Here is a 24,803-nt window from a genome sequence, read left to right on the forward strand (position 1 = left end):
TTTTGCCCAGAATCACAGACTGGCGGTCTGAAGTGCGCCATCAATAAAGATATTTGTATGTATGTATGTATTTATAATTAAACGATTCAGGTTTTCAGCACGCTTCACTTATTGTTGTTGCTGCATTACGAAAATGTGCAAATGAACTTGAAACAATATTATATCGCAGGGGAAAAGACCATATGGGCTAATTAACATTTTTCATATTTGTCTATATTAAGAACAAGAATATTAATTGTATACCAAAAACGAAAAACACTGATTAATTAATAAATTGTAATGCCTTTAGCCGCAATAGTGTTGTTATTTTTTCAATGCTTTAATCTACTTTAATCTTCAAATCTTTACTTTAATCTTAAATGGCTGAGCTATAAAAGTTGTTTGGAAAATCTTTTTCAAGTTGTCAAAGATTTGGGAAACCGAGCGTTAATCTTTAAGGCTTTGTCAGCGGCTATCTAATATGAGCATTCTTATAATAGGGAAGGGATACTACAAATGAAAATCTTACGTAAACAACTAACTTACACTTACAAACTAAGCAGCAAAAATTTAAAATTAAAAAAAAATTGATTATCAAGTATATAAGTGCAATCTGGCTGGATCCATTGAAAAACTTCGTTTCCGTCCTATTCCTTCCTATTCCAATTCCCTAAAGAATACGAACTATTTTTTCCTATAAATAGTTAGGCTATAAATGTGCTATTTTTTGACAGGCTAAAGCTTTCTCAAAAGGTATATTTAAATCAATTAAAATTTAATTAAACTACAACTTAAATGTATATTAACTACCTTATAGCAAACTTTTTCTATCTTTGTGTCCGTTTCCTAAACATAATTTGATTAGAATTTCTAAAAATATATTATGAAATTTCTTATGAACTCCTAATTTATTTTTTACAATTTCCTTGATATTTAATATCTAATTATTTTCAGAGTGTCACATTTGTCTAAACAACAATTTTGTTAATTAAAATCATATTTCAAAATTTTCTCATAAAATTGCACATTTTTGTCGCTTATTTGTAAATGTTTTACAACAGCCTCAACATTTAATTTCTTTTTATTACATTTTTTCAAAAAGTCATGCATTGCTTGCTCTCATAAAAACTGTCTATTGATTATATAAATATGTATGTGCATATTAAATAAAAATGAAAACGTGTGCGCATAACAAATAAATGTTAAATCCAAAACAACAACACCGAGCACGCACACACTGCCCAAAACATACAGACAATGGCCATTCGGCAAAGCCCACACAGACAGTCACATTACCAATACGAAAGGTCACTTAATCCTCAAAGGAATAGACCCGAAACAGAAGCAGACAAAAAAAAAGAAATGGCCCCGGAAACAGGACCCCAAATATACAAAAAGTTAAACGCACAGCAACAGCAGCAACAACAACAACAACAAATACGGATGGTTTCTGTCGGTGAGAGTGGGTCGCACAATACTGTTCATAGCAATGGTCAGTGTTTTTTGCTGTTGTTGTTGTTGTTGCTATGTTTGTTTGTTTGCTTCATATGGAAACCACACACATTGCGTATACGCCACGTTGCTGCTGCTGCTGTTGAACTTAAGCCAACGTATGCAAAATAAAACAAAAAGGCAGTATTTACGTCGTTTGGGCTTAGCCATTGGGACACTTGCCTCTATCCGAGTGGACCGCACAAAATAAACGGCCGTCCGATATATAATACGAGTACAGCAGACATCCCTTAGAAGAGATCTATCTAAAAATAGCATTTGAGTTAAGCAAACGACTTTACAAATTCGTAATCAAACTGTATTACGAATATTTTTTTAAATAATTATTAATTATATATCTATATTACATATGCTTGAGCTGAAATATGCTGACAATTAAAAAACATTCGAAAAATATTATTTAAAACTTTGTCAATACGAACAAAAATATTCCTGCATGATGTAACAGAGCAGAACTAGTTTTCCCTTAATTTTTAAGCGCTATTCATTTGCCTTCACCTGACTGGAATTAAATCCGTACTTTATCTAATTAGCTCTTAATTTTTTAGTTTATTAGGTCTCTGACCACAAATGGCAAATATAATTCCCCCAACTTGTCGGGGACATTAATAGACATAATTGCACATGTATTTTTAAAGCTTAGTTAACTTTTAAGTTGAACGTAATATTACTCTATATCTTTATTGAAATATATTCAAAAATAATATAATACTTCTGTGTTGTAAACTGTATCGACAGCAGAATTTGTTGTTTTATTAAAATAAAAAATTAGGAAAAATAAATGAATCAAAAGTCATAAAAATGTGTATAACAACTGACATTTTTAGGAAAGAATTTTGCATTTTATTACGTTCTTAACGTTTTTATTTCTTATAGTAAGACAGTCTTAAAAAAAATAACCTGCTGATAAAAAAATGCGAATATCACAGAATGACTGAAAATAATTCAAACGTAACTATCATTTAAATAATTAAAAAATCAATTAGGCAATATACAACTAACACGGTTACTTTTAAGAAAACTTTAAAGCAATTATTTAAGGCTAATAAATACTTTGATTAAAAAGAATTATATATGTAATAATATTATTATAAGAAATATTGGTGAGATCCAGAAATCTCATCTTTGATGGCAAAAAAAATACTTCGATTAAAAAGAATTATCTATGTAATATATTAATTTAAGAAATATTGGTCAGATCCAGAAATCTCTTCACTTCCTCATCGCTTCTTTATTTCTTTGAGAGTAATTTTTTTTGCAACAATTTGAGAGAGTAGAACCTTCTTAATGCAGTGTTCCCTGTAAACATACATATGGCACCTACTCTGTGTACACATATATTTGTACGTGGTCGCGTGCTGGCGCGCCTCACAGCTTGTTGCCAAAATGATGCTGAAGTTAAAGTTCTCGGGCATCGGTGATGTATTGGTATTAGTATAGGAGTATAGGTGTGCGTCTGTATCCATTTTTGTATGTATTGCCTGCTCGTTTCATAAATGTTTCAAACATTTGGCGGTCAATCTTTTATTTGGCAGCCGCAAAACAAAACAAAAAAGCACTTTGTATTTGGCTTCGTTTTTTTTTCCTGAGAAGCAACTGCCTTGTTGCTGGTTTTGATGTTGCCTCCGCTTGTCGCTGGTAGCTGTTGTTGCTGCCACTGCTGCCACTGCTGCCACTGCTGCTGCTCATGTTGTTGACGTTGTTATGTGGGTTGATTTTTAATTAATGGTGCTTCGTATGCGTTTTGCGTCGGAAAACTTGCGTCTCAACAGCCCACACGCTCCCAGATACATATAGTATATATATACGAGTATGTATGTATTGTACATGCATATATAAAAAGTGGAGTAGTAGTAGCAGGAGAAGGTGAAGCCGGACAAAGCCAGCAGCCAGATTTACTTATATACGCAGGTACAGTATGTATTCATTAAAGCTCCAGCAGTCTTTCACAGATTTTTTGGTGTTATTTTATTAAGAAACTACTGTATTAATAATAGAATATTTATCCAATTTGATCCAAAAACCAAACACTAGCATTTGATATCTAAAGATATTACTTCGACTGGGAGTTGAGAGCACACAGATAGATAGTCTGACAATATTAAATATTACAGGCTGGCTTTCAGTTTCTCATTTGGCAAAAATGTAGAATGATAAGTTTAAGTGCAGCTCCAAGCTTTTCTTTTCGAAATATTCACTAATTTATTGCCTAATTCCCTTTTTTCTTTGAATTTTGTTTAGCAACATTTTCAGCAATTGATGTCGTTTCTCATTTTGTTGCTTAGTTCCCTTTTTTATCTAGTAATTTATGTTCATTTTAAAAATTTTTTGCTTAGGTTCCCTTTTTCCTTTGAATTTTGTTTATCAACATTTTCATTCATCCATTTTTCATATACATTTTTCCTATCAACAATTCTAGCAATTTATGTCGATTTTCAAGATTTTTTGCTTAAATCCCTTTTTTTATGCAATTTTTATCAACATTTCCAGCATTTTGTGTCGAATTTTGTTGGCCCATTTGTTTATTTTTTATTCCAAAAATATTTCCGTTATCCTTGATTCACTGCATATCCATACTTAATGCTAACGTGCTTGAACGCTGCCTTTTGCTGAGTCCCACAATGCTCTTAGTCGCTGATAGCAAAACCCCGAAAAAAACATTAATCGATATTTTGCGGAAATCATAAAAAATTATTTATGTGTCCGCACACACTCACACACACACACACACAACTGCGTACACACACATAACACGAGTATGCTTGTTGGATTATAATATTTAATTGTTCCATTATTAATGGCCGCTGTGCGTGATGCGGGCCGCATTGTAAACAATTTTTGCAAACACTCATAATTAAATAAAACACATTTCCATATATACTTCAACTTAGACACGTATAGATTATAAATATCAAGGTATACCTACATATGTATGTATGTATATTTTTTTATGGGGAAACAGGAGCAAAAGTAAAAGCAATTTTCAATCACAACACAAATGTGAATGGCGGAGTGTAGTAGACGCAGACAGCTTAGTCGAATGAATGAATAACGTAATGAAGCGCCAGATTGATGGCGAAAGCTAGGGAGATGGGGCATAGAATGAAGTATCGTGCTAAGTAATCCATCAAAAGAGTGTGTCCATACCAAATCGCTACAGTTTTTTAAAAGAAAAACGCCGAGGGCATTCAAGTCTAGCACATTGATATTAAAGCAGTTGAAAATGTGAAAATGTAAAAATTAAGGTAAAAGGAAAATGTAAAAGTAAAGTTTCACCCTGTATATCTGTTGATAATTTGTATTTGTTGAGCTGTACTATTATTTGAGGACAAGCCGTATAAACTATTGCTACTTTCACTCCATTAAAAGCACTGAGTTAAAGGCTTACATATTTTATTAGCTGTGTTCGATAAAACATAACAATCTGCTGAGACTTTCACTCCATTAGGGGCAGAAAGAAATTTTTAATATTTTATAAGCTGTGTTCGATAAAAGAATAAAATCTTGCTGCTACTTCCACTCCACTCCAGGCACAGAGAAAAAAGCTAAAATAGTTCAAATACTCTATTGCATAAAAGATAAAAAATGGCTGCTACTTCCACTCCATTAAGGCATTAAGGCAGAGAAAAAAGCTAAAATAGTTTGAAAAAATAAAAAAAAATGCCTTGTTCATTGAATAAAATTATATATAAATACAATAAGCACTATTTTTAAAAAGACATTTTGATTGTCAACTTTTGGTAGCCATTGATTTTTAATAAAACGTGGGTCATAATAAAATAACTTCTTTTTCGATTTCTAAAAGCAAATTTAATGCAAATGTGCACATCTTGAGGTTGGGTTTATTGAACATTGAGATATCCTTTTAAATTATTATAAAATTACTAGACTTGCAGCTGTGCTTTCTTTAATAGTTAAAATTTGCGAAAACAGTTCTCATCATATGCTGCAAAGCTCTAATATATTAGCAATATAAGCAACTGAACAAATAAATTCTTCGAATCTAAGCACAAGTTATATCTAAAGATTCCTATTTTTAGCAATTTTCCTTAAAACAAAATACAAATCTTTTTCCATATGCAAGGGAGACGCAAAATTTGTTTTGTTTCCATGCTAAACGCTTTTGAAACCCATAGACATCGTTTTACATTAACACCACTTCACAAAATTTAATTAATTGACATAAATTAGCGCAGTCAAGGTCGAAGGTTAAGCGCCAGATTTGGTTGAGACCCAAAAATAAATGTTATTTGCCTGCGTTCCGCTCCACTGTGCCGCAGCAGAGCGTCTGCGGAAAATTATCCGCGCGGTAAACGAAGTCTATTGATATTGATATGAGCGACAAACCCAAATGGGGCAGCACACAATGAGCAATGAGGACGGACAAGGCACAGACAGACGAGGGTGTGGGTGTGAGGGCGGGAGTCTGGGGTGTGGGGTGCAATGGTAGAGGCAGACATTGTTGGGCACGCACCACACCCCACAACCACCTCCCACCACACCAGCTGCCGGCGCCATCAAAACTTTGGCTTGTGGGTAGCGGCGCACTTTAATTTCAATTTGCTTTACCGAACGCTCAGCCCCGCCCCACTGCCAAAAGTTTTTTGTTCTTATTCTCATTGTAGTTGTCGCTGTTGTTGTTCCTCCTCTTGTTGTTGTTGTTGCTGCTGACTGCCCCATGGCAATTTATTGTTTTCCACTTTACGCCAGTGTTCGTGAGACAGCCCCCAAACCCAAACCCACAGCCCACAGCAGCCACCCCACTCCCAAGCCGACCGTCTCTGTCATTGTTTTGTGTTTTTAGTGTCCCTTAAATTTGAGTTTGCTGCGTGCGCTTTGAGCTATTGAGCCACTTGTCATTCGCTGCGCTACTCGCAGGCAATTGTAGACGCATAAAAATGAAAGAGAGCGGCGGTTTGGGGTTGGGGGGCAGTGTTGCCAACATTTTAGAAGAAAAAAAAAGCTGTTTTTGACGGGAAGGGAAGCGAAATAAAGTGAAAGATTTACAATAATGCTTACAAAAACTACATTTCTTGGCTTGGAAAAATGAAGTTTTAAAATCACATTTTAAATGATTTTTAAATTCAAATTATTCACTTTTTTAAAAAACATTGTGAATTTATAAGTAAGCTAACGATATCTTAAGGCAGCTTAGCCTTTTCTATGTAATTAAACAAAATGAAGAAATGTAAAAAGTTAAACAACAACTGATTGTGTAAAGCGGGTAAAAATATACAAAAAACCCCATAAAGCTTAGCGACTTAAACCGACCTTAATAATAAACGAACTAAACTAAACTGCAGGTATGTAGAGAGAGTACTTGAATATAATGTTAAGGTGAGCAATCCTTTCTGTAACTAATTCAACTTTTGCTAGGGAAAGCTATAGATAATTTTAAATATTTTATTTTGGTTGACTTCAACTTAATGAATATGACAATTTGCAGAATTACCCAAAACTGGGTCCCCATAGGAGATAAGAGCTTTGTTTTCTATGCTAAAATAAGAATTTCTATTTATGAATGGGTATAAAACACGAACTAATATATTTGATTCTTACTGATATATCGAAAATAGTCTTTAAAAGTCATCTTTGTGAACATTTTAAATAATATTTGTACATTTTGTTGCACGCACTTTTGAAGTAAATTAAAAAATAAATAAAAAATAGTGATAAAGCTGCCTCATTTGAAATTTTGTTTACATAAATGTTGGCAAAAAAAACCAAATGATTTTTTTAAAAACCCGGAATTTCCGGTTCTTTCAATTTTTAATATTTTTCCGCAATTTCATTTCAAAAACACCCAGATGAGACGAGAAAAAAAGCCAAATTGGCAACACTGGTGGGGGGAGTTAAAAGGAAGAGAGGAAAAGAACTGGCCCTTCCTTATTATTTTCAATTGTTTTTTGTGTGTGTGTTTTTTTTTTGTTTCTGTAGGGCACTCACCATAACAGCGTTGCGCTTGAAATCCATAAAGTTCTTCACCTCGGCTGCTAATTCACGCAACAAAATGATTCCATCCTTCCTTTTCACTTCAATGTCGTTGTCCTTAAAGCGCTGTAGTGCACAGCGAGAGGGAGAAAGAGAAGAAAGAGGTGGAGAAAGAGAAGGAAAAAACAATTGTCAGTAAATTTGTGAATGTTGCAAACAATAAACTATAAAAATTTATAGCGTTCGCCTTCGGCTGCTCGCTTAACTTGATTTTCGTTCTTTTCTTCTTCTTTTTTTTGATTTATTTTTTGTTTCTGTTTTATGTAAAAAGGGTTAGAGGGTTATACAACTTTTGTTTTGCTTGCTGCTGCTGTTGTTGTTGTTGTTATTGCTCTTGTTGGACACATAAAATCCGTTTTCGCTTGACTGCAGGCTCCACAACTCTCAAAGTGCTACTTAAGTTTATATTAAACAGATTTTAATGTATCTTATTAATTTAATGCGATTTTCATTGGCTACGCTTGTGGCCAATGGGTTGGCAATTAACGGAGTCCGTTAAACTGGGGCTGGGTGCTAAGCTATTTGTTTTTGATTCTTGTTCTTTTCTAACTAATTGGCTTGCAAATTGTAGGAATTATGTGAAACTCCTAAAAACAATACACCCATACACTTTTCAGTGCTTGGTAGATATCAGATGAATACCTTTTATAATCATACTCTTAATAGTGATTATGTATTTATTAGAACCAAATTTTTGCTTTTAAGCAACATATTGAAGGTAATATTTAATTTATTATCGATTTTGGGACATAAGTTTGTGACACCTAAAAGAAAAAACTAAGAAAACTAAATGCTATTTGCACTGCAGCTTCTGCTTGAACGGGCAGAGATAATTGTTGTGACGAAACTCTTATAACTACTATAGAAACATATGACTTAGAAAGAGGGTTTTATATAAAAAACTTAATTTTTTTAGACATGCTTTCATGCCAATTGGATCGCTCTTGAACCAAAAATTGTGACCATTTATGTCCAAAAAGACACAAACTTTGGAATTGCCCTTGACTATGAAGGAATAAAGATGATATTGTGCCTCATGTATAAAAACAACTACTTAGCTAAACTTTTCAAATATTGACTGACTGTTGACTGTTTGAATACCAAACATTTTGTAATTTTTAATAAGAGAAAGCTAATTATCATTAAACTATTGGTATCTTCTAAAGACTATTTAATGATTATTTTAGAAATTTAAAGTATCTGTTAACCGGAAAGCGCAATATGGAATATTACAGAAATAAACTTGGCTTTTGATATAAATATGAATAAACATAACTCTTATATTATGTTCCAATTAACAATCCCTCAAATAACTACTTTTAAGATTAAAAAATTATACATACATTGCTGATTGAATGTATTGAGTAAGATATGAATAAATAAATTGTAAACCTTCGAAAAGACATTAAAAGTTTATATATTTTATTCATTATTTCGTAGCGCGACAAGAAAAATTGTTATAAATTATAGCATTATAGCATGTCTTGTGACTAAGACATAAATTAGTCTTTGATTTAAAATAATTTCATTAACCTACTTAATCTATTTTATTAAATTTAGAGATTAATTTAATGGATGTTGTATAACTTCCAATAGTTTATATTGGTTGATACATTTTTGTTAAGAAGAAATATAATTGTTCCCTACATTGCGTTGCTCTACCAATTTTCTTTAAATGTTGTGGTAGTTGATGCCACATACTGTTTTCAAATATATTTTTTATAAAAGAAATAAATAAATTTTGTTTATAATATACACACAAAAGACATCGATCCACAAAAGTATACTCCCTTCAGTGGAAGAGTTCTCATCAAAGTTTTGAATCAGGCAGACGCCATTCCTTCCACCCGCACCCGAATGCTTTGGAGCAAATAACAAAGACATTATCTGGGCGTTTTTAGTCCCATGTAGAATTTATAATGCCCTCTAGAATTATAACATACCCATATATGTATGCACATACATACATGTACACATAAGCGCATAGTGATGCAAACATTTGTGCCAGTTTTATTTTTTTGTACTCCTCTCCTTCTAAATATATAAGTTTAAACATACATATTTATATAGAAAGCTCTGCTCTGGCATTTTCTTTCCAACTAATGAATGCTTCAAAGAGTTTCATACAGTTTTAGTTTTGTGGCTTCACTCACACATAAACACTCACACACACACATACACTTGCACACACATTATTGCACATAGATAAATGCAAGATGCCAAGGAACAAGCCTTTTGGCTCCAACCACAAATGTTTGCGCTGTCTCTGGTGTATAAGTGTGTGTGTGTGAATGTATGTATTTGTATGTGTGTTTGTGTGCATTACAAAAAGCATACTGTCTTCTTTGGCAAACTTCTTAGAAGGCGTTCACTGTGTCTTCTTCAGTTTCAGTTTGGCTGCCGCTGCTGCTGCTGGCACTGAATCAGTTAAGAAAAGTTTTCTAATTAATTCGCTGGAGACATGTACAGCCACACATACACACAAACACACACATACAGCTAACAGTATGCCGATGCGCCAAAGCTATTCTAGACTGTTGAATGATGTGGGAACAGGGACGAGGTTCGGCAACGACGTTGATGATTGCAAATGCAGAGAACGACAGGCGGCGAGCAAAAATATAATTTAAGTGACAGTTTGTTTGAAAAGTGACACTTGTAATGCGCGTGGGCGTGGCAATATGGGCATAACTATTTCCACATTTTTTCACTCTTTTTTTTTTGCTGGCAATAAAATGCATAAAAGTCATAAAACGCATTTGCCAATTGCATTATTAAAATCCTTCTTTCAACTCTAGCTTTAACGAATGGCATTGAGTGTAAAAATAACAATAAATGAAAGCTAATACATATATGTACATATAAGATATCCTGCAACATAAGTAAAGAAGAAAACCTCTTGATTAGATAAGAAACTAAGTGTTCAGAAGAAGCTTGCCACAGAACTTAATCTAGTTGTTAGATGAAGAAACAAATGCTTTTTAATTTTTTAAATTTATAAAAATTGAGAAACTCAACAAATTCATCGGGGACACAAAATATACAAAAAATTAATGTAATTTTAATGTAAAAAGTATTGAAATATAAAAAACAAGTATCCCCTCTAATCTTATTTCTAAAAGCCGATACTATTTGCAGACCTTTAAAGCATACAAACTAATTAAGGTACATTTAATTTACACTCAGAAAGAGTGTCCAAATACTATTTCTTAGAGTTATATAAAAGAGCTATAAAAAAATTCCGAAAGAAAACGCCTTCATTTAAGGTGTTCTTTTTTCGATGAAAACAAATTTAACGAACAAAATAGAAACAAACTAACACACAATAAAATTTTAATAAATTACAAAATCAAAAATTAGCAGAATTGCTTATCATTTTGTGTGAAGGTTAAATTTTATCTTCAACGCCGAAACAAAAATATCAATTGCGTTTAAAAAAAAACTGCAGAATATCGATCATATTGATTGGTGGATTCAACACAAAGTGATTCCCAAAAAGTTTGCTATAATTTCAATCAAAAATATTGATATTTTATGATTTAACCAAAAGCCTAAATATTTTTTATAGTTTGTAAAGACTTTTATTGTTTTTTAAAAACCTCCACTAGTAAATCAAGTTATATCTGCATTCCTTCTTTGTCATTTCTGCAACTTCTTATCCCAAAGCTTAAGTATTTCCAATTACTGTTCCCTCCATAGTCCTTCAAATTTGTATTACAACATTAATCCTAGGATGAGATTAAAATTGCATTTGCAGCAAATGAAAATATGCAGACCATTATTGCAATCATTAAAGCAAGCTAGCCTTTCGATCAAGCAAACGATTCATTTATTTCAAAAGAAACTCATCAAATGTTGTATCGCCAAGTATTGAAAGCATTGCAGAAATGTTAAACATTAAAACAAATGACGACACGTACTTTCGTGATGACTACCATGATGATGATGATGAGGACGATGATGGGAAAAACAGCAACTACGGCAGATGACAATGTCGACTAACCTAAGAAAACTAAGCAAAATCAAGCAAAGGAAAATGTGTCAGCCATTAACATGGTCGCTGAATGCGATGCCTTCAACTCTGCAAGGATGTATATGTAGGTATAGGTATATACTATACATATACATATATATATATATATATATATATACGTATATATAAAATATGTCAACGGAAGTGGGCAGAATGATGGCAAGAAAATTGAAGAGAGAGGGGGGAGGGAGGAGGTGAAAGGCGCTGCTACTCGTAAAAGTGCAGTCTTAAATGAAAATGATGCGCAACGAAATGTAAAATTTAATTAGACGCATTAAGCTATGACGTTGCACTTTTAGCATAAAACTCTATAAGCTTGAACGCATATTAAAACAGCCATGAGTGTGAAGCTGACGAAGCTCCTGTCGGCCTTATTTAAAACATTGCACGAACGCTCGCCTTTTAGCTTTTATGTACATGTTTATAAATGTAATTATAATTATATATAATAGTTGAACTCTTAGAAGTGTATGTACTTATATTAAAAGCCTTCAATTTTAAAGGATGTCGAGGTAAAATTTATGTTGAATTTATTTGATTAACTTCTATCACGTGCTTGCTAGGAGTCCCATCTAAATTAAAACTTCATTCGACAATTAAAATATTATTAAAATATAGCCGATTTGCATCGATATTTTACAATGTAAGCCACAAGTCAACGAAGGTTCAGAGCATTGGATATAAAATCTTCACAAAAACATTTAAAATTCAAATAATTTAAATACAAATAATATATTTTATATCTATGAAGTTTTCTATTGCTGTAATGAAACTTTTTTCGTGTTCTTTATTTAAAATCTATACTGAGTTGAATAATTATTGAATTATTTAATTGATGCTAAAAAGTTTGAAATGTAATATCATTTTGGATATTTTACAAATTATAATAATTATGAAAAAAAAAGGGAAATTAATCATTGAAAAGCAATTATTAATAGTATAATAGAAAGTTTGAAAACAATTGTAAATAGACCAACAGAAAGTGAATAACTTTTTGGGATGGCGTTGTAGAAACTGCAATGATTTGACAAAACGTTATTAACTCGAAATCTGAAAGAGTGTCAAAACATTAACGCCTCTATGGACTTAGATACCCTTCAGATCTGTAAAAGCATATCTCTCCTTTCGGACTAGCAAGCCATCATAAATCTTTTCCATTTACCTTTTCAAGTTGTGTTTCTTATTAGATAGATTTATTAATTATATAGGATAATGATGGAACAGATTTTGAAACAGGTTTTGAAGCAGACTTTGACTAACACATTGCTTCAAACCTTTCTAGTGCATGAAATCCTTCAAAGTACAAGTTTAAAAGCAGCTTTTAGCTATTATTAGAAAATATATTGAATTACTTGACCTTTCTGTAAATTCGTTTGACAGAGCTTCAAAATTAAATTGATTGATTAGAGTGGGCGCAATTATTTATAGTGCCACAATCATTGGCAGCATTTTAAAATCAAAACGAAAATAGACAGACTCAAAAGCAATGATTTGAAAATTAAAAGCATGTCAAACAACAAGCCAACAAGCGCAAGACGTAGAACCCATGACATATGTGTGTGTTTGTATCCATGTATGAGGCTTTATATAAGTACAAGTACATACATACTCGTATATAGTATGCAGACAAACTAGCATACCGAACAATCCCAACAACTTTTATGCGATAGCAACATTTTATAAAGCAATTTCCCCGAGCAACATCGAAATGCAATGCACGCTTGAAGGACACTTTTATATGAGCGTGTACGTGTGTGTATGCGTGTGTGTGTATGTGTGTGTGTAGTGCGCTTCGAATAAACCTCGAACGCGCATAGAAAGCTGAAAAAAAAAGACCGAACGATATACAATATGTACACAATATAAGAAAAAGAAAGGGAGCGGCCACGGCAACCATAGAAAGTTTTTCATTTTGCGGTTGACTCTGGAATTTGAAAATGTTGCACAAGGATGGAAGGATGGAAGAGCAGGATGGAAGCAGCAGCAGGCACCACTCTAGCCCTCGAGGCTCACATGCAATGTGGGTGCAGCACCAGCTGCATACGCACCCAGTTCAAAAACAACAGCAACAACAACAATAATAATAATAACTACTATAACAGCAACCAGTGATGTCAACAACTCGGAAAAATTCTTGGAATTAAGCAACAAATTATGAAATAGAAAACAATAACTAGCTGACTCTAGCGTATAGAACTGTAGCTCACTAAATTGGTTAGCAATGGATTTGTATTACATTATTATAAAAAATAAATTATGAAAAGCTGATTAAAAGTAATTCGATTATAATTAACTGTTAAATGTTAGGCTAAGACTTTCCTTTTAGGTCTTCAAAATAGTTCTCTTTTAATACAACAAATCATTTCTTTTCATGATCATGCTTTATTAATTTTAGTAATAATTACTGCATTAGTTGGTTATTTAATATTTATGCTTTTTGTAATAAATATGTAAAACGACAAACAGTTTCAGCTATTATTTGCCTATTTATTGCCTTTCCATCTCTTCGATTATTATACTTACGAGATATTTCATCTCTTATGACCCATCAGAAACTCTAAAATCAATTGACCATCAATGTTATTGAAGTTATGCGTGAATATTCAGATGTTAAGAATATTAAATTTGATTCTTACATAATCCCAACAAATGAATTAATAAATGATGGATTACGTTTATTAAATGTTGAGAATCGTATTGTTTTACCTCGAAACTGAATAAATATGTAAATATATGTGACTAATTGGAATAAAAACGAAGTGAAATGTCTTCAGCTAAATCAATTTTTTGGTGAATGATTTTTACATTCATTTAGCTATGATCACAAAAGCAAGTATCCCAAAATATTGCCCCGCGGTTACTGAATTTATTTATTAAAATTTCATGTTTTAACAATGAATAGCCCTGCTGGAAAATAATATTGTAACTATGGTGCTATAATATTCTAGGGCCACGTAAAACGACTATGAAAAGCAGATATTATTAATAGTATCTGATACACATTTGTCTGATGAACTTTTCAAATAAAATTAAACATATATAAGTAATTATTTTGTTACATTTTACATAAAAATGAAAGCTAAGAAGCTTCACTATATCTGTGCAATTTTTTTAATAATTATTTTTAACACGAAAATAAATTGGAACCGACAATGAGATCTCCTCTTGTCTTTTTGAAATCTAAGAAAGAACTTTAATTTATCTCGGCCATGTGGGAAAGTCTCTTTAATTCAAACAGCTAGCATAGCAAGAAAATAAACATATGGGTGAAGTAACTGCTTAGATATCAAAAAATGAATGATTTGACGTTACTAATAATAATTATCTATATCTAAATTAATTAATTATTAATTAATTCATATCCTCACACTCTATTATAGATTTTAAAAAAAATATAAAAATTAAGTAAAATTAAAATTTAAGAAACAAATAATAATATCCAGAAGGCACTCGAGAGAAATTTCTGCCAACATTTCATTTAATTTTCATTTGAAAAAACGCGACCCTACACTTTTCAAATTTCGTCGGCCACCAAAATATAAGCCTAAGAGGCTCTCTTTTGAGCTGGATGAGTCTGCATTGGCAGCACTGACAACATCCAACTTGAAGTGGAGCAAGGACAACGCACCGAAAAGTGTTGTTATTGTTGCTGTTGCTGCTGCTGCTGCTGCTGCTGTTGGCATTGCTGCTGAAACATTCCTGTGCTGCGTTGACTTGCTCCTTAAATTCCAGCACAAGTTAAGCAGCTTACGCATTTCGTTGTTGCTAAAATGCAGCCCAGCAGCACCTGCTGCTTCACTCACGACGACTGATTATGTGCTCAAGTGTGCGAACCCTTCGTCCAGGGTACGAAGCACCCCGAATCAGAGCCAGACCCATCCAGAGGGCCGTCCTGCGAAACCTGAGCCCTCAATATGGAGCACTATGCAATGCGCTAATTAGATTTTAATGAAGATGTCGCACGCTCCCTGACTGCCTGTCTCCCTGCCTCCGCCTCCTTGCTGGCTGAATGGGTGCCGACCTGCCTCTGCTCCTGCTCCTGCTCCTTTCATCTCACTTGAATACGCAGCAGCAGTAGCAGTAGCAGCAGCAACAATGTTTTAGCATCAACGCGCATGTTTTCATGTGCAGTCAAGCGCATTGCATTGAAAGAAAAGCAAGGAAAAGTCGCTTAGATGCACCGAAGCTTGAATAACCTTTCAGGCTTCATTTGTTAAAACTATCTATCTAAGATTTCCTTGCTTTGAAACTTATTATTGCTAATTGAATTAAATTCAACAATAGTTGAATTAATTGAATTTTAATGCTAACTCCTAAAAAAACTGTGGAAAAATTATCATTAATGTACAACCTTAATGCTGCTTGCGCTCCTAAGATAATAAAAAGAATATAAAAATGAATAAAATAATAAAATTAAATATTTGAATATTGATATTCATTCCCATGCAAAAAATGTGATTTTTTTTTTGCATAAAAGTGGAAAATATCATTAACGTACAACTCTAATACTATTGCTTGCGCTCCTAAGATAATAAAAATAATATAAAAATGAATAAAATAATAAAATTAAATATTAATATTCATTCCCTTGCAAAAAATGTGTTTTTTTCTGCATAAAAGTGGAAAAAATATCATTAATATTGCTGGCACCTCTAAGATAATAAATAAAATATAAAAATAATAAAATAATAAAACTAAATAATTGAAAATTGATATTCATTCCAATGCAATAATGTCCTTTTTTGCATCAAAGTTTTATAAACATTATATAGTATAAGTGGCACCTCGACTGTTTGATTTTATATTGCATTTTCCTATAGGCCCTTTTTTAAAAAAATCATAAAGCTGTCTTACAAATTTCTCGAAAAGAAACCCACCAAAAATTTGTAGCAAATGGTTTCAATTGCAAAAACTACTTAATCGCTTAAATGGTTACTTAGACTGATTTAAAATGTTATTTATTTTATTTTTTTATTGAAGAAGCAAGTATTACTATAAACTCAAATGAAATGTTATCATTTTCAGAACCCACATCGAGTTGTTAGTTATTTTCCCCTAATCATTACAACTTGTAGAATTTTTGTTTTAAACAATTGTTGGATTTTCGTAGAGTGTATTTAAAACGCACTAGATGTCTTCACGTACGGCACAGTCTTTCTTTTGTATAAGTAGATATCCAGATACACCATGAACTTAATAGCTTTTTTGTCCCGTAAGGAGTAACTATGATTTTTACGCTTTACGCATTTGTAAGTTGTAAGCTATGTTTTAACTCTTTTAGTTGCCCTAAAGTTTTAATTAGCATATTCAGTGTGTTTTACATTTTTTTTTTGTTTTTAATTGGCAAGAGGAGCAAAAACTTTCAACTACACCTTCACAACAGGGACAACAATTGCTAATTGCACTAAAAATGCCAAAGTTTTTAATTCCAACGTGCGTTTTAAATGTGACTAATTGGGATGTTAGCTTACGTTTATTATTAAACTAAAATATTTTCTTTACTGCAATCACATTCAATAATTTACTCCAAATAATAAGATGTGGAACTAACTTTCTGAATACTCGACTATTGAAATGGACAATCAATTTCCATGTCAATAAAAGCTCGTTTCTTCAATCTTCGAATCATTTTTTTTTTTTTTTTTTTTGTATCAGTTTTTAAAATGAGAAGCCTATTATTAAATAAGAATTGTATTAAAATCAAAAACCGAAAAAGGTGAGAAAAAGCAAAGTTTGTTTATTCAAAACAAATTTTAAATGGTTAACTACTCATTTTTTAAAAACATCATTCAACTAAATTGTAAAAAAAGAGGAAACGAAGAAGAAGAACAACACCTTTATCTTTGTAACTGACTTAAAATAGTTAAAGCAATCGGCCTTTCATTTCTGTAGTTCTTTTTTGATTGAAGCAATTGGAATTGGTAAATTGCGTACAAAACATCTAAAAGGAAGGTAGTAGTTCAACACAAAGAAAAGGCCTATGCCTCTTAGATATTTCATATAGTTGTTAAGCTCGGCTAGTGGCGTTTCCTTTAATTGGCACAATCTCTATTGGTATTTTTCCCCCCTCCCCTCCCCTTAAAACAAACACTGTTAACAGCACAGATGGAAGAAATTAAAATTATTCGTTTGTTGAGTTTTGTTTTTATTTTCATTGTTGTCTGCGTTGGTCTCCTCTGTCTATGCAATTATAATTTTTGGGTGTTACCCAAAATGCAGATTGCTAGCCATTTGTTCAGGCAAGTGGCCGAACCTCAACTCTAGCCACGACTCTGTGTGACAAATACAAAAGGCTTGTTAGGGTAAAGGCACTGCATTTGTATAAGTAGTATGTGCATGTATACTATATACTATTTAAACGAGTATGTACGGGTATGTTAGTTTGCCCAACTAAGTGTGTGGCGAACAGTGTTGCGGACTGTAAAGAGACCAATCGTAAATCAAGGCCCAACGACGACGCACTTGAGGGGCGTGCCAAGGCAAATGGCGAGCGTTTTGGGATACCAACGCACTGACACTGATATTCAGCGTCTGGTTTTTGTGGTCTAGTACAGAAGCAGAACGCATTTAAGCTCTATAATGCAGGTCAACAGAATGGAGCCAAACATTTCTTATCAAAGAACTGGCTGAAATTTAGATTGATAAGAAGAGCTAACAGAATTGATGGCTGGAAACGAATGACTAGCAAATGTTATCGTTGTTGATAATCGAAGAAACTAGTTAGAAACACAACTATAAATAGGCAGAAGAGGCTAGAAAATTCTCTAAAACTGACTAAAAACTTTGCTAAAAATTTGCTATAAATAGTACGAATATCCACTAAAAAAAGTGCAGAAAACTCACTAAAAATGGTTAGAAACCCAGCTAGATAAATGTTGGAAAATAGATTTAAAAAAAGAATAGATACTCCGCTAAATTGAATAGAACCATTAAAAATGGTTAGAAAATACACTATAAATTAATAGAAAACCCACTAGAAAATGCCTAGAACAGCGCTAAAAAATTGATAGAGAACTCACTGCCACCGATAGTTGCCGATCCAGCTGCCAAGAGCCTCAGAAATCTGAGTTCTATTTCCACTAATATATGACCAATAGATGAACACCAAGTTTGTTTACATTACTGATTTTTGCTTACATTCATAAATCCAATGTATGGGTTTGTCACAGAAAAGGTTGCCGATCCAGCATTCAAAACCCTCACATAAGAAGTGTCACTTTTCAAATTAAAATATCATTAAATTTCATCACAACTTTTTCGCAAGCAAGCTTCTGCTTTAAAATAAATCCATGTTCAACACATTATTATTATTAGATAGTACAAGCTTTAAATGTTGAACCTATTTGGTTGTCCCAGAGTGTATAAAGTGTTTGTGAGTGGGAAGGTGTGGAGCCCATGCACATGCAGTGAGGTTGGCGTTAGTCGGCAATTGGATTATATGCATATAGCCAGTGCTTGTCTATGCAAATATTTAAGTCTGCTGTTGTCGTTTGGTTGCAAAACTCCGAGTATGACATACAGCTGGCATACAAATGTAAATGGGAGTTCGAGGCGAAGGGCATTCATTGCCTGTGGTCTGAGTGGAGTGGAGTGGAGTGTCGAAGTAGCCCATTGTGAGTGCTTTGTGGGGCTTGGCCTTAATGAAAATATAAAATAGATTAAATATTTCATTTAATCAAGGCTTACAATGCCCACGACCTGGCTACCAGAAGGATCACGTACACTTTGTAGATTTCATGCTGTAGCATACGATTAATTGTTTAAAAATTAAATGGAAAGTTGCGGACATGGTTTTTATTCAAATCTAATTGTCCAATTGTTTTGATTTAATTTTTTCATAAATATAACTTCATTTAATTAATATAAATAAATTAGATATTGGTGCTTACAGTGACTACAATTAGGTCTATCGCATGAGAAGCGCAGGTAAGGGTTGTTTATTATTTAATTAAATAATAAAAGCTAGTTAAAAATGATGAGATCAGAGTATTGTTTGCATTACGAAAGTCTTTTAGGTGACAAAAAATTGTACCATAAAAAAATGTTAAATTATAAATGGACAACAACATTTATTAAACTTTTTTCTGCCCATCCCTCATTGTTCTCACAATTCTATGCTGACAACAATAAGACAGAGAACAGAACGTATACTAAAGTTTCTGAAATTACGGAAAAGTAATATAACAGTGCTAACGATATGAGATGAGTAATGAATTGGTGATACGGTTTCTATATATAAATTAACAATATAATAATATTTCAGAGAAGACAGAGATTAGGATGTGTTTTTTATTTAACCCTACTACACTCTAAATTTTTATTTTTATTGATCTAATTTTTTCAGAAAGAAAAGCACACATTAAAGATAAATAGAATTATTAAGACTGCCCAGAAAAGGGCAGAAAGAAAACCTCATCTCTGACCATGACAGAAAAACGAAAATTACGTTTTTATTTATAATTCGAATACGTATGTAATTTCTGGAAACTGTTTGAAAATTTTCTTGTATTTCTTGTTGTGTCTTAAAACTCGGAGAGTTGTCATTAGTTTTGCTCACAATTATATATGGTTGTGTGTTTTTTTAACTCCGTTAGGCCACGAAACCGTGCAGACCTTGCTTGCAACACAAATGCAAAATAATTTGCGAGCTACTTACTTAAGAAGAAGAAGTGCAGAAAAGAAGAAGAAGAGGAACAGATGCAGAGAAAAACGACAACACGCGCCATTTTGCAGTTAAAAAAGTTTTGTGTATTACGTGCGAAATGAGCGCACGCTTAAATTTATTTGCATGCGCGCCTGCACAAAAGGACTACAAAATGAGGGGAAAAAAGAAAGGGAGAAGAAAATAGAAGGGAACGCAAAGTAAGCAACAAACAGTTACAATAACAACAGCAACAGTCCAAAGAAATACGCAGCCATTTCTTTTACAATTTCGACTTGAATTTGACCCATATTTCATTGGAGTGCGAGCGGGAGAGATGACAATGTGCTGGTAATGATCGGTAGCAGCAGCAACACCAACACCAACAAAAACGGCCAACGACATCGTCATCATCATCGTCGTCATCGTCATCATCGTCGTCGTTGTCGTACCTTAGTCGCCGCCGCCGCCGCCGTCGTCATCATCATTAGCAACACATCATCATTTGCCATAATGGCGTTGAAGTAGCTTTCTGCTGTCTGTACAGAACCACATACATACGAGTGTATGTGTGAGCTACACTAGGCATCATATGTATGCCAATAAAAAGAAATCAACTTTATGGCATTACAATAAACTAACTTCAAACTTACTTATTTTCAACTAAAGTTGGGCATATACAGACAATTGTAGTCACTTTAAAATTGAAAATAAGACAGCATTTTTTAAGTTGTAATTGTTGAGTACTACTGCCAATACTTAAAAACGTCTTAAGCACAAGCTAATAACCATTCAATAACTAACAAAATAGTCTTATGGTATGGAGCTATATTATTATTGGTAATCTTCATAGCATTGCCTTCAAAAATTTCTTACCAATTGATTGAAACCATTTGATTCTTAGCTTAATTTAATATAAGAATAAGAATAGATTTATGATGCCGTTTTTAAATCGATCGTCTTATCTGATAGATTTGCAACATCCCAAAATTCGTGTTATAAAAACAATTAATTATGTGTTTTTGATATTTTAGAAAAAAAAATAAGCTTACCAGATTTCAGAAAAATAAAGTTGGGTGTGTCAATAATTTTAGTTTCATTCTTTTTAGTACTAATGCCGTTATATTTTTGAGAGTGAAAAGATCGGCTGAAACTGAGGATGCTGGATCTTTAGAGAAAGTTTACTCGATCCGGAAATAATAAATATATTAGTTATAACAGATACCGATGATTTTCTATGGAAGCTATATTAAATACTGTCTTTTCTTTTTAATTCCAAACTCAAAGAGTAATAGAGTATTATGGAATCTGTTGGCCGAAGAAAGTATAGTCTTTGAAGTACGGGCTAGTTTTCTTATTAGTAACTAAACTAATATTTTAAAATGACACATTTTAGGAGTACGGCTTCAAAGAAGTTTCAAATTAAATGCTAAGAGATAGAACGATAATGAAAGGCTCCTAATTTTCATTTGAAAGCATATATCAACAATCTTTTAATGTGTAAAAGTCATTTGCGGAGTAGGTATATAGGTATAATTTGTGTTAAATACACATTTGCTTTTCATTAAAAATAATTTAAGAGCAAAACATTGCTTTAACGCAGAAACTAACTTGTTGGCTTCTCCTCAGCTTAAGCTGACGTAGACAGATTATTTGTATACAGATGCTCCATCTACTTAGTAACTAACTATACTTACAACTATGATTGAACGTTTAATTCGCACTTATTGTCTACGTAACAGGTATTGGAAAGCTCAACAAAAAATACAATAGCGCACAAAGGTAAATTTTAATGATAAATAGTTATGTCATTAAATTGGCGAATTAAAAAATCTAAAAACACAAACATTATACTATGGCTGCTTTGTTAAAACACAATTGTCAAGCAGTGTGTTTAGAGACCTTACTTCCCATTGGGCCCGCTGTCATTTTGTACAACAATGTGTAACACTTTGTGTGCTGTCATGCTGTCGACTTAACTCTGTATGTATGTGTGTGTCTCCCTGTCTGTCTGTCTGTCTGCGCAAAACAACATATTTCATTGCTTAGGTAGATATTTTCCAGCAAGTCAGCGCAAAAAAGACAAAAAAGACAACATTTTGCTGGCGTTCGTATAAGAAAAAATAAAATAAATGAAACTGCGACGCGTCGCGACGCGACGACTGCCACACGCACACCAAAACACCCACACACTTACACACACACAGACCTATAAACAGGCATACTAAGCGCGCCATTTTGCTTATGCTTGTTGCCAGCTACAGCGCTTCATTTTGTTGTTGCTTTTAGCATCGCATAACTGAACGTGTGCTCTGCATTTGTTTTACATTTTATTATGCTACTTTAAAATGAGAAAGGCAACGGTAGAAAAAAAAACAGATAAGCGAAGGAAGATAAAGGAAAACGATGAAAAAAGTAACCAGACTTGTAGCCAAATGGAAGGTAGTCTAAATGACTGCCCTTTCCACATCTCTGCTTTCTCCAAATGCTCGTTTTCTTCTTCTTCTTCTTCTTCTTTTTGTGGCTGTTGTTGCAGCCTTATTGCGAAATTTGAAGGACAACTGTCAAATGAAAAATTGTGTCAGCTCGGGCATACACAATGCTAGAGCTTTTAATGCGCTCTTGTCTGGACGTTTTTCAATTTCATTTTGCTCTTCTGCTGCATGGACATAATTGAATTAATATTGTTGCAACAATGTCCAAATGCCAATACTTTCCACTTTTAATGCCTGACGTTGCTGTTTTTGGGTCAATGTGAATGCACAACAAATGGCTGATGGTTTCGTTCAAGGCAGCTAATAAAATTATAGTCTATGCTTTAGTTACTTTATGGGGGCCATGTCGATCTTTTTCAATCGAATTTTTCTTTTAAATAATAAAAACTTGAGGTTGCATGTTCATGCTGTCCATTCCACAATATCAAATAAATAAAAACAGGCAATAATATAAATCGAACAACTCGCGATTAGCAGTCAGAAAAATTTTAACCAGAATGTATTTATATAAAGTCTGCTAAGTTAATTTGTTTCAATTATATTTGAAATAATTTGCAGCTAAGAAATCAATTCCCACTTGTACGGAAAGCCCCTTTTTTGTTTATGTTTTGCTCTATTTTATTTAATTCTACATTTCCTTTATCTAACAACGATTTTATTGGGAAATTATATTTTAATTAATTTTTGTTTGTAAATCTATTAACGCCTCTGATAACACTTGACTGTAAATCAAGGTATAGCTGACCGAATGAAAAGTACAAGTAAAATTGCATGTTCCTGCTATCGATTTCACAATACAACAACAAATCGTTTATATTCAAATATAACTATGAAGAGGCAAAATCACAATTGGAAAAACTGGCTATTAGATATATAAAATATATATGAAACCTCTTTCAATTATATTTTAAATCATTTGCAGCTAAGAAATCATTCCCCACTTCTTATCCTTTGCGGCTTCCCTTCTTTAATCACGTTTTTATTGGAAAATTATAGATCTTTAAATTTTTGTTTGTAGATCTATTACACTTGGCTGCAGATCGGGGCATGGAAGAACGAATGGCAAATAAAATACCCCCCATCGCGTCAAAGGTATATATTAAAAATTATTGTAATTTGATGAGGTCTGTAATATTGGGATTTTTTTTAACATTAAAAGAAATATAATGTTGCCACTTTTGTTGACACAAAATATAAACACATCTACGGAAAAAAAGATTCAACTCCGATTTATAATCTAAATCATGCAGTGTAAGTAATGGCTTGAAAATACTGCAAAAAATTCAAGCTACTATAAACAATAAAAAGAGAAACAGTTGCTAAGCACATTCTTTCAACTCCTATGTTCCAAAAGAGGCTTTAAGTCCAAATAATTGGACGGCTTTATGACTCCCATTACAGCTTACATAACTTATTATAAAATACACTTTAAAATGCATTTTTCTGGCCACACAGAAACTCTTTTCATATAACCATTAACATTTCCACAACAATAAAAACCATACACAGGTTAACAAGTGAGCATCATTAACACCTTTCTTGTTCATTTGCATAATTTATTGATAGGGGGGAGAAGAAAAAAGAAGAGAAGAAAAACACCGCATGTAAAATATCCCACAGCCCAATTGTCGATTGTCAATGCTCAATCCTTTTTGGCACGCCAATAATTTTATTAAGCGCACAATATATTGGTTGCCACGCCTTGACGCCCTCACTCGCCCGCAGCTGCTCTGTGGGCGCGTTAATGTTGAATAAGCGAGCTGCGCACACACAATGGAATACACAAATACATGCTTATATATGTATGTGTGCATGCATAAAGGATTGCATGGGCCGCCAACTGACATAATGTTTGCAAAAAGCGTACAAGGCCAAAAGCATTTCGAGACCACGTTGCGTATGCTTGATATTTAATTCAATCTGGGCGTAGTTTTTGCTCTTATTTTCCGTATTTTTTTTTTGTATTGCTTTGCATGCATCGCCAACAACAACAGCAATGATGGCAGCGGCAGCAACGACGTCGTCGACGTGCGCTTTAAATTAACAAACAAACAAACATTGTCAGCGACAGCCACCCACAACTCACACAAATGTGTATACACACAAATGTGTATACACACAACAACAATAATAACAGCAACTACGATAGCAA

The 24,803-nt window shown here is 33.1% G+C and overlaps 1 protein-coding gene across 2 annotated transcripts in view; it reads right to left on the minus strand.

The window, feature by feature from the left end:
• The window catches only part of LOC115626322 (voltage-dependent calcium channel subunit alpha-2/delta-3), a 66,703-nt gene that overhangs the window by 22,346 nt on the left and 19,554 nt on the right, over positions 1–24,803 (minus strand). For both annotated transcript variants that reach the window (XM_030521663.1, XM_030521662.1), the window contains exon 3: positions 7,438–7,548. In XM_030521663.1, coding sequence (XP_030377523.1) covers positions 7,438–7,548 — 111 coding nt within the window. The remainder of the gene's footprint in view (positions 1–7,437; positions 7,549–24,803) is intronic.

Source organism: Scaptodrosophila lebanonensis, unplaced genomic scaffold (assembly GCF_003285725.1).
Source record: "Scaptodrosophila lebanonensis strain 11010-0011.00,11010-0021.00 unplaced genomic scaffold, SlebRS2 tig00000085-arrow-pilon, whole genome shotgun sequence".
NCBI classification, from domain to species: domain Eukaryota; kingdom Metazoa; phylum Arthropoda; class Insecta; order Diptera; family Drosophilidae; genus Scaptodrosophila; species Scaptodrosophila lebanonensis.